Source organism: Argiope bruennichi, chromosome 4, assembly GCF_947563725.1.
Source record: "Argiope bruennichi chromosome 4, qqArgBrue1.1, whole genome shotgun sequence".
Lineage (NCBI taxonomy): Eukaryota > Metazoa > Arthropoda > Arachnida > Araneae > Araneidae > Argiope > Argiope bruennichi.
In genome coordinates, this window is record NC_079154.1 from 50589183 (window position 1) to 50601917 (window position 12735).

Below are 12735 nucleotides of genomic sequence, written 5' to 3' on the forward strand. Positions count from 1 at the left end.
AAATTGTTCTTTGGTCTACAGATAATACTGCTCTAAAATAGGAGCGCGGTTGACTGTAATTTTTGAATAGCATATGTGTACTAGTTTAACTTGGGATATTATGAAGTAAAGATATGAAATGATTTACGAATATCGACCTTTCATATTTATCGACCTTTCTATTTTTGATAAAAAAATCTCCTTTATCTCCATGGCAGGTAGAGGGCAGAATTACCACAAAAATCTAACACAAGCTCACAGAAGCGTTTTATGCAAAAATATTCATATATATCTCTCTTTTTAAAGAAATTAAGGATTTTTGATAATGAAATACATTTGTCAAACTTTTGCAATAACAGGAGATACAATTTGATTGAGATACTGAATTATTTAATGTATAATTTTAGATTAAATTCCTACTTAAGAATCAAATAGAAAATATCTGGCTGGTTTAGTGGCGTAGCTGGAATAAATGGCACCCAGATCATAATATTTGTCTTTCGCCCCCCCCTCACCTTCACATCTTATCCATCACATTCTGCGAAGGAAAAAAAATATATACTCAAAAATATTATATCTTATATATAAATTATATATTTTATATATAAATATATTATCTTAATCGCCTCCACCTTACTAAAGGATTTAAATTCTAAACCTCTTCGTGACCTCTTAATAAAATACTAAACTGCCATTCAGAATGAAATTATTTACTTTCTTTGACTGTCACAATTTAAAAGTTGTGCTTAAGAAAGATAAGTAAAAAATACCTGCAATTCTATTTAGTTATTAAAGCAAGGTCTAATAGTCAGAAAAAAGCCAAACTGCATTAAAAATTTCAAAAATATTTAGTTGAGATACATTAACAAATCATTTAATTAAGTTAGAAAAAAAAAGGTTCTTTAATAATTTGATAATGATGAACACAATTCTTTAAAATTTAATATTTCCCTTTTCTTTTTCTTCATGCAAAATTTGTATGATATGAGGTACCAAGCAATAAAACTTTTGCATAATTTAATGAAAAATATTTTAATCCGTTGACTTATGTTCATAATGCATTTCGAAGGAAAAATTCTATGTTCCTTAAATTTTTTTGGACAATGTAATTACATTTGATTCATTCTTACTTTGCCTACTGAACCGAACGAAAAAGTAATTACCAAAGGTCGCTACTTCCCTTTTTGCTCATCATTTCTTCTGTCAAGGTGTTGTTGCATGTGCGATTGTCATACACCCATCATCGGATGATGACGAATCAATAACCGAAGTGCAGCAATTACGTTTGCATTGTCTCATTAGATACCGGCACTCCGAAACAAGATTCATACAAAAGATATCGTTGCAGGTGAACGGACTCAATTGTTCCCGCTGATTTCAGCCTTCTTTGTCCCACAGCGTATTTAACGGATCTGTTTTAGTAATTAACCATGTGGAATTTTAATGCCTTATTTATATGTCAGTTTACTTATTTCATTAATCCATACTTTGTTTGTTCAGCAAACACAGAGCAAGTGCCACAACTGAGAATGTATCATTTTTAACAAAAAGAATTTTGAAGTGATAATGAGGTACAGTTTAAAAATTAATGCAAATGTGAGCTTTTACTTGAAGATCAAATAAAGTTATTTTTGTTTGTATCGAAGTATTTTCAGAAGAAAAAAGAAGTAGAGAATAGTTTAAACATTATACACATTACAAATACCTGGTTGTAATAATACCGAATATATTAAATGCTGAATATAATTAATTTTATAATTTTAAAGGAGCAATTCTTGTATATATATATATATATATACCCTGCTGAGCGAGGCTCAGTTTTCCACAATATAATGTATATACAAAGAAGAAAAAAAGTATTATTCTTTTTTCAATACAAATGTTTACAAATAGTTACAGATGTTTTGTAATATCCCTTAAAATAAATATTAATTAAATTTAAGAACTAAAAGAGTAGGAATGTATAGGAGCATAATAGAAAATATCTTGTTTATCTACCTGATATATTTTAAAGATTCTTGAGGTTCAAAATCCATTTTAATAAAAGCAAAAAATATTAATATTTTTCAAATAATGATTACAGAGAGAATAGTTGGACTCAAATTTAGCAAATAAATCACAACTGAATTCATCAAGTTACAAAACAGATTTATATGAAGAAAACAATTTTCAGAATAATTTTTGTCTCGCTAATTATTCCTTCGCTTAAAACTATTTTTTTCTTTCCTTTAGAAACCGTAAGAGCTTTACTAAGCGAAAACAATTACCAGTACATAGTTTAATTCTTATCTAAAGAATGAAAATTGGTTAATATCAATCGCGCCAATTTCTGAAATTATTTCGATTTTGAATCAATTTAACATTAAAATAATAAAGCAATAGGAAATAAAAATATTGCAAATGAAAAGGTACAATTGTAAAATTTATTAATAAATATATAAAAGAAAATTCTTAAAATAAGATTTTTAATTCATTAGATAAAACGAATATTTGATATGCATTATTTCTTATCCGAGATAAAATTATATTATCATTGGAATATTATTTTCTAAAAGGCATAGATTTATCGTTGGAAACACCAAATATCCATCAAAACAGCAATAACGAGAACTTGCCCCCACCCCCGCCGAAATATGAATTTAACATTTTTTTCTAAGAATATTATCAAAAATGAATGTTTTCTTTAAATCCTTTACCGTATAATTTTTTGAATTCTTTTGTCGTCGCTTTGATTCAATTCAGTGTCCACAGAACATTTGAGATATCTATGAGGTACCATCCATTTTCGTATCATATCATAACGTCTGCAGATAACTTAATTTTAGATTCGTCAAAAATTACGAAAATTTAATTGACGAATCATATTTGAACAACTCAATTAAGATGTTAATGCAGAAATCAATAAATGGAGAAGTTTAGAGAAATTCTTTGGAATAATTCATGCACTTGTCCACATACTGAAACTAAATCTAATCTTCAGTTCATGCTTTCAGTTCAATATCCATATAATACAGAGCTTTTAGAAGCATTTCTTTAGAGGTATGATGCATTTTTGTGAATTTTTTTTATTTATCTTTATTTATTTTAATTGTTTACTTTCAGCAGAACCTCGATTATTGATTGTCTCTGACCGAAGTCTCTATCCATCTACGCGTCTAATTGGGATTCTTTTACTTGGGGCCGGTAAGTCTAATTCAAATTATTGTAGTTATCATTAAATCAGATAATTTTATAGGGGTACCAACTGGTGTTGACAGACATAATAGTGTTAACCGAGCCTGCATTAGAATATAAATTTTTTTTTCATTTTTTTAATATTGCATTGGATAATTATATCTGTTCTAAAAAATGAACGGAAGAATTTTGACACCTAATAATTCGTTAAAGTATTAATATGTGGTAGTATTTGAAAATTTATTATGAAAACTAAAAGTAGCTTTTATTTAAAATTTGGCCTCTATTAGCCAGGTTTCCGTTTATTCAAGAATTAGCTTTGATAACAGAAGTTTTACTCTATGGATTTTTATATTTTGTTTATGGTGAAACATTTGCATAACAATAGACAAGATTGTAAAGAAGAGAACTTCTACAAGCTAAACATAAATATACCACATTTTCTTCAAAACTTTATTTTATATTTCAAAAAAAAAAAAAAAAAAACCATCACATCTGTGGCCAAATATAATTTTACATTATTATTATTATAGAAACTTTTATAATCTCAATCAGTAATATTGAAGTAATATAAGTATGTTATCTAACCCCAATATTACTGTATAAAAGCTTCAATAAAAACTTCCTATAAATAGTCTTTTATCACTTATTTGATGACTTATCTGATATTTTTTGATTTCATAATTTTTTTAGACTTCCGGTAGCAGTTTCTTAATACATATTTAAAGAAAAATGCTTCAAGCCATCTTAAAATTAGATTATCTTTTCAGTTAAGACGGCTTAGCTGTTATAATACTTTTTTTATAATCTTTTCCATCTAATCTAAATGCATTCGATATTTCCATTTCATGCTTTGCTTAACATATAGAGAAAGCAATAAGAAAAAATGCATATTTCATTTGAATACCTGCGAGAACATAAATGAAATAGTAAAAAAATATATATTATGTCTTAATTCTTAAATTGAAATATGCAGGTTAATTATAATTTTTGTGAAAAAGTTGATTATGTCAAATATGCAATAATTAAATTATGTCATTGAAGAGTTTTTGTTAAACACTTCTGTTTTCGGATTTGCTCCGGAAATCTAATGAGAACTTTTTTTAAAAAATCACATACCAAATGTTGCCTTCTAAATTACCTGCGTTTTCTAATAACGTTCCCCAAATCACGAAGAAACAGACACGCAGGTATAATTCTAAAAAAACGTCTTTTGAGAACTTGGTACATAAGAAATTTTTTTTGAAAATTAGAATTTTTTTTTTCTTTTTATACATTGTTTACAAAAAACAAAACAAAAAAAAAAAAACACCCGAAAACTAAAATGAATATGATATGTAACTTCAATAAAATATGTAAGCCCGTATTTGGCATTTTCAACATCATTTTGTTAAACTAAGGGAATACAACGCAGTAGGATTTTGCGATCATTTTAATATTATTGTAACTTAAATTCAAGATGATAATACTTTTGATTATATGAGAACATCCATAACTTTCTATACTCTCATATGTTTCCGCAATATACTCTGTGATGAAAAACTTGATAAAGATGACACAACTTTCTGAAATGACCTTTTCTCGTAACTTCTATTGTCGAGTAACTAAAGCCATTACTTTCACTAAGAATCAAGTAGTAGCTATTGTCCAGAACTGTAACCATCCGTTTGTCTCGTGATATTCTTATTTAGCTCAAACTTATGAACGCGATTTTGTCTGTGATAACCATTTTTTTTTCAGTGAAAGCTAGACAATGATTACACTTTCTCGCATTTGTCTCAAAGATGCCTCCATGGATTATATTAAGTATTATTTGATAAACGAAAAAAAATCTTTTAGAAAATACAATTGTTAAATTTAAAACTTGATTGTTCGGAAGATGACCATAAATGACAGAAAGATGAGAGAACATGGCATTCATTTCTAGAGCATGCAAACAATAAAAAAATAATCCCGAACTTCATTATTTGTTCTACATGGGAAAGACACACAATAAAAAAAAATTACACGAATAGCCAACAACAAAATACCAAAATAACACACGCTGGAACTAGCTCTAACAAAACTATTTCGCGAGAATAATCATCTTCATGTCCACATTAGATTGTTTTCTTCCATCAGTCACTGGCTAGAAATAAACGCAGCTGTTTCACGGACTAAGGATTTCACTACACATTCTCACATCAAACTAAAATAATTCCCACCATATAATTCAGGTTGAATTACGTCTGACTTCACAATCCTTGAATGAATGCAAGAATTTGGTACTTTAACAAGCACTCTAGAGCACTGGACATCTTTGGTGATGCAGAGAATGAATAATTAGATAACCAACGCCCGGAGTTATCTTTTCAACCCTACTTTCCACTGGCAACCAACTGGTTTGTGCTGTTTTTGTAAACACATAACCGACACATACCGAAGAACTGTTTCATCTGCCATATCCGTATTGGAGATTCTTCTTACCTGTCTGATGAAGGTCAGATTCCAGAAACCGAAGTTATTTTTATATTGACATTCGGATTTTTAATCGATATAAATTACCATGTTGTGACACTTGAAACGTGTATTTAGATTTATGTAATGAATAAAGCATTTAAATAGAGCATTTTATTAAATAGAAAGATTGGCTAAAATACCACCCTTTTTTATATTTTTTTTAAATTGAAAGCCATTTAACAAGAAATTGGGCAGAAATTTTTTTCACACATCGACGGTTATCAAGTATACAGAGGTGAAGCTCTGTTTCGTTGGCCTGTTTAATTTTTCTTAATTAAACAAATTTTACAATTTCGCTCAGATTTCAATAATTCCTTTTAACCATGCGGGAATATTAAAGATGTCCTATTTCGAAATTTATTATAATCTAACTTTAAAAAGTTAAACTCTTATTCAGATAGAATTATTCATTGACGTATGGGTTGAAATGGCTAAATATTTTTTTTTTTTTTTTCACTAGACAGTTCAAAGCACAAACAAGAATTAAAGACATTCTTCCAAGAGAAGAGAAATATTAACAAAAAGTGTTTGTCAAAGAATTCCAAGTGATTAAAATGTCCTTATTAAAAGCGACGAAGAGAAGATCCCATAGTCGTAAGAAAGCTGGTTGGTATTAAAAAAGCTTTTCAAAATCTAGGGAAGCGAATGATTTAATAAGTTCCAAAATAAATGATGGTGAAAATGATCCGAAACATAAACTTTTCTCAATTGCCGTCATGCAGTAGCTCAATTACTGTATTAATCATGATGGTTATTAACTCTTTGAGGTCTGTAGGTTACAAATTGCTTACCAAATTATGCAAAATCCCTTTAAAGCATATCCTATATTAATACCCGTTGAAAATTTGAAGTTATTATTACTTCTTAAGCAGTTTAATAATAATAATAATGTATAATATGTAATGATATTTTAAAATCTAATTTAAACTTAATCAATTTCCTAACTTTCAGTTTAATTTAGCCCATATTAACTTCATTCTAAAATATTCTCTTATTTTCTGATCCCGTTCCACTTTTTCGATTTAATTAATTCAACAAGAGTTCTAAAATTGCAGAATCGGCTAACAGCCGACACGTTCCCAGACTCCGAGTGAAAAGATAAAATATTGCTGACTTAAATAAATTCTTCTAAAAGATCCCTATGATTTTCTTGCCTGTGATCGACACTTGTTGGAAATCCTTATTAAAATTTCACAGTATATATTCGCAGGGATAAAATTTTCATTAGCTTTTCCTCATTTCGTTATGTGTCGTTCTGTGTTGTGCTCGTGGCTTCTGCTTGTACATAAAACATGCTTCCCGGGATGAAATAAAACGAAGTTAAAATTTCAAAGTGTCTTCCCTGTCTTCGGCCACGATTCTGCTTCAAAAATTATGATTACATATATATATATAATAATATTAACAACTGACGTTAATAAGCGAAAAAACTTATATTAAGCTGAAATATATTAGTTGTTGAAACTACTGTGATTAAGATTGGCGGACTGCAAGATACCAATACTTTTTTCTTTCAGAGAAAGTAAATGCTGTTTCTTTTCTAAAAAAAAATTGTGATCGAGTAAATTGTTTTATAATAAAGGAAACATTGTACGTGTTACTCCACTTTTGAAATTGTATGATTATTTCGACCCACTTTGCAAATTATTGAAAGAAAAACCAAATTCTAAATTATTTAAACGCAGTTTTGACATATGCATATAAGTTTTTTTTTTATTTAAGAGCATACGTCGTAAGTTTTCAAATTTATTCACTTCCTTCACTTAATTAATCATGGTATATTAAAGTTTATAATTGAATCTTGAAATTTCAAACTTCACTCCAGTATGCACAAGGCGTAAAAAAAAAAAAATGATAAGAAATTTGAAACATTTTATTACGAAATTTTCGTAGCTTGATATTGTTTTAAGCACAATTGATCTATCTTTATATTATTTATAAAATTTACTCCAAATCGTAAAGAAATGATAACATACATGAAATGATAACACGTGCAACTATAATTCCAGCAAGCAAAACGATAAAAATGCTGCTGAAAAATTTTATTGTTAAAATATGTTTATAGAACAATTATTAAAATTTGAGGAAAAAAATATACTGAAATAAAATTGGTATGGTTTAAAACTTCATATATATATATATATATATATATATATATATATATATATATATATATATATATATATATATATATATATATATAATATAAATCTTTACGATTTGGAGTACATTTTATAATCTATTAAAAGGCTAAAGAAATGCCTTTAATGTTCTGAGTGTTTTGAAAATAAATTGTAAAATTTTGATTATTTTATTAAAACTCAATTAAAATGTTGAAAAACTCTTTTCTTATCAGCACTTGCGTCAGCAATATCTAGCGCGTGTAAAACTGGTATTCTAGTTTTAACGTTCTGCCTTCCAGACTATTTGGAATGATTTTTTCAACTTACTTGTTACTGTTCATAATTGGCCTATGGACATAACCATATTAAAACTTTGCTTTGTATATTTTTGCTTTATATATTTTGTAAAGGAATATATGTGGGATTGTACTCCTGCGTTTATTACATTCCTCGGTTTTCTATTGCCAATAGGCCCACATTGTGACAGTGGAATAATAGTTTATCATATCCTTACTGAATGCCCATATTTTATTGTTTAGCTCTTGTTTTATTTATTACAGCATTGAATTTGCCATTGTTGAATGGCAGAGATCCACATGAAAATCTTTTTGTCTTTTTAAAATCTATAGGCTTTTATTCCTTAATTTGAACTCACTATTATGGCTGCGTTCTGACTTTTTGTAATTTATTATCATTTTACCAATGGTTATTTTTATATCACTTTTATAGAAACTGTTTTTATTAAACTTTGAATTAGAAATAAACTTGTTCGTCGCAGTATAACCTTCATATTGGTTCTTGGGCCATAAAACCTCAAACCAACCAATCAAATCCTCTGTTTTCTATCAACTAACAGTTATTTTTGATAATTTTTTCAATGACAATTGCTTTTTTTTTTTTACAGTCTCCTTTTTAAAAATTAGCTATCATTATGCATAATTTTTTTTTACAAATTATACAACATTTAACAAGCCACTTAATGAGTTTTAGAATAAATAAAACTGTGCTATGATATTTTGATACTATACTAATTGTAGTATGATTTTTTTATTAAAAAATGTCTTTATAACATAGTCGAATTTTGCCTTTTAAATATTTATCATGATGACAATCATGATAATTATTTAAAGTTTGAAATCAAACATTGTTCGACTAAGAACAGATTTTCTTGAGTAGAAAAATAAAATCGCTAAAATACTTGTTTTGTTGAAATAATAATAATAAAAAAAATGGTTGATTATCTGATTAAATTCATTGGCGATTTTATTTTGTAATCGTAAATTCTTTCAGAGCCATTAAATTTATTAATATAAATTTTTTTTGTCTCAATCCATTTTTAAAATGTTTTTATTCATTTATTTTATGTAAATTATAAAATAAATGTAAGGGGGGGCTTTAATAATTAAATTTTGTATACAGAGGAATAACCTTTTCTTTCTTTATATCAAGGATCATATCAATTTGCAACGCAGTTTTTCTCAGACGGAGATACTGAAAATTGTTCCAAGAAATTATTTCAAAAAGAAAGAAAGCAAAGGCAATGATACCGAAAAGAGCTTGAAACTTATATCAAATTTGAATCTCCTTAAATTATGCCTATATTATATTATACACACTTTATTCTTTTTAGTTATAGCTTTATGAATATTTTGCATTCAAAGAAAGATATCTGGACGATCGAGCTTAGTTCGGCAGGATTTTTTTTTTGGTAAAATCGTGTTTTTTAAGACAATATTTAGATACGAATCACAGACTGATTACATATGAATATTTTTCAATCTTACCTAGATATGAACTGGTCATTTAAATAAATAAAATAATAATGAATACACTTAGTTTAACACGTTATTCGAAACAATCGACTATATTATAGTATTCATTTTACAGTTTATCTATCATTATTTATATTTTTGAATTTACGCTCAGTTTTACAATGGTGAAAAGAGGTCCGAGACGACACTATGTGACATTGTGAGCATGAGAGCAGATAAAAAAAAGGCTCTAATAGTTATAAAAAAATGTTTTTTGTGTTGTGTGTAAAGTTATGTTTTTTCAGGAAAGACACATATATAGATTAACTTAAAAAGCAAAAATATTAAATATAAATATAAAAGTAAAGAAAAAATAAAGCAAAAAGCGCTACTCGAACCGAGGACTTGCAATACACGTGCCATTAATGTTGTTTTGACCACTATACTACCTACACTTCGAAGCGGAAGTTAAATATACTTATTCCAATAGTTATAAAAAAATGTTTTTCCTTGTGTATGTGTGAAATCGCGTTTTTCGAGGAAAGACAACTATGTGGATAAATTTAAATATAAAATTTGATCAAAATCGTTAGTGCCGTTTCCGAGATGCACGAAATAAATAAATTCATATCTATACAAGAATTGCTCATTTAAAGTTATAAGATATAATAAGTGGGTACAAATCTTATAATAATTAATTTTTGTTGATAGAAACTTTAATCATTGGAGGTTTTAAATTTTCGTGTCTTTTACTGGATACACAAATAAATAGAAATATGTTTGAACTTCATTAGAATAATCTTTACAGATTATATTTAGATACGATTTTTATTTTTAAATTATGTACTCTCATGGGAAAGTTCGTATAGTTTTCAAAATAGCTCAAATCATCATTAATTCAATGTTCTTTTTTAATCTACTCTTTAATATTTGTAGTTTGTTTTAGTAAATTGAGATATCCATCAGAATTACTTACCATATTCCTCCCTTCTCATGGGATGGCCGATCATGGGGGTGTTCAGAGCGTTATCTCATCTCTGACAATCAATAAAAAAAATCCAATAACTGATTTCACATGTTTCCCGATCCACTTTTTACATGTTCCGAGACTATGCAATCCTGTAAGAACCGTTGTTTATCCAACTGCTGAGTGTCCAAAGACGGTGACCGGGTAAAGAGGAGAGATGGGCAGAAAAAAAAAGTCAACTACTGGTTCCGAATAAGAAACCGGCTTCGATGGCCACGTGACCGTTACAGAACCCAGATTCGGCAGAATCTTGTCCGTTCTTTCCTTGGAGAAGGTTGATCTGCAAATGATGGGAGTCCCTCCTGGAAGCTGGATAGATAGAGATGGATAGCCGGGGGGCGATGCCTCATTTCGAGGTCGAGGTTGAAAGACGTTCGAATTTAGTTTAAAGCTCGTCACTTTTGCTGTGCGGAGGCCCTAGCAGAACAATTGAACGTGTTACACTTATGCAGATCGCCTGGGGATATGCATAGAAGACAACTTGTTCGATGAACGTTTCCATCAAGAATGTTTCATTTCATACATAAATGGATGATGATGATCTTTCATCCGTGTTCTCGATTGATTCTTGTTTATGCCTTTCTATTTATTTTCATAAACAATAGATGCCTTCATATATGTTTTTTTTTAATGATCTCCTGAATACCTTTTAGATCGATTCTTTTGACATATGTTTTAATTCTGAGTATCAATCAAATACCAGGCATCTTCAATATGTGATCTAGATTTTTATCTGAGTTATTGATACGAAATATATCAACATTTTGCGTTTTAGAATGTTTTCTGAAGCTTTCAAAGGTAACCGGAATTCTGCTCTAACGGTGGAATGCTTTTTTTTAGTCTGATTAAAGCTGTTTTAAATAGTGACACTGAACAAAAAACGGATTCTACCTAGGTTGTTTAATTCATTTAATTGTATAACTGATTGATGGATAATAAGAATGTTTTTATAAGAAATATGAAAATTAGATTTGATTTTGAATTTTTGAATATTTCGTCCTAGTAATAAAAACAAAATTTCATTAAAAGTAAAGAAAATATAAGAAAATTACATTATATATTTGATAAATTTAGGATTACTGCATCATTTCGTTCTTACATCTTATATTATTCGTTAGTGATATATCAAAAGACTTATTTCGTTCTTAGTTTTATAAGAAAGAAAGAAAAATAACAAAAGAGGTAGGATTACTTAAAGCTGTTATTGATGTATATATTTTGATAAATACTTTTTAATGTCACTGTATTTAATTATAAAAAATGATCATAATTAAAATTAGGATTACCAATAAATACTTTGAAACAAAATGCTGGTTTTATGCGATATAGTATTAAATGATAAATAATGAAAAATAAATATGCACTATATACAATATATATTATTATAATTTTAGAAAAACATGGAACATTAAAATATGGAAAAAGCATAAAAAAATTTAAACTTCATGTTTCGAGGTTACAAGTGGCCATTTGTAATTAAGGAAACTGCGATATTTTATCTAAGAGGAAACAAATAATAAAATCAAAGGAAGAGCTTCACCCTTTATGGTATTGATATCAATTACCTATATTAAATTTATTCTGTGTATTTGAAGAAATACAAGGTTTTTATTTCAGTGCCTTCTTTCTTCTTCTATTTCATTAAAACTAATATATATTTAGTAATAAGATGAAATTCTATACCTCTAATCAATATTTACCTCTTTTAAAATTCATATCCTAACACTTTTTTTTAATAAAAAAATGAATATTATCTCTTTGATGCTGAAAAGTATGAAGATATTTGGCTGGCAAGAAGCCACATCTATTATATTACATTATCCTTAGAGTGATGTTCATAATCTGCTATAATTTCAGGTGATGTGCTTTTTTATGTGGAATTTTACGTTCGGAGTTGACATTTACCATTTTACCTATATAGTCAGTTAAATTCGATAAATTACTTACTTCGTCTGATAATTAATTCAACCGTTTATTTTCGGAATTTTTATTCCAACGAGAATGTTTCAGCAAAGCCTAAAACCTACCTACCCAATGTAAACCTAATAAAATATTATCTGTTTAAAAAAAATTCGTGTGATTAATTTTTTAGCTTAGCTTCATAATATTCAAAAAGAAAATTGTAGTTCATTATATATTTTATAGAGATCTAGATTCTGAAAATATAATAAATTTTTAAAGA

The 12735-nt window shown here is 28.0% G+C and overlaps 1 protein-coding gene across 1 annotated transcript in view; it reads right to left on the reverse strand.

Annotated features, from left to right (window-relative positions):
- Positions 1-10828, reverse strand: part of LOC129965394 (uncharacterized) — a 44214-nt gene extending 33386 nt beyond the window's left edge. Inside the window, exon 1 of the mRNA XM_056079238.1 lies at positions 10503-10828. Coding sequence (XP_055935213.1) covers positions 10503-10536 — 34 coding nt within the window. The 5' untranslated portion in view covers positions 10537-10828. The remainder of the gene's footprint in view (positions 1-10502) is intronic.
- Positions 10829-12735: the final 1907 nt, after the last annotated feature.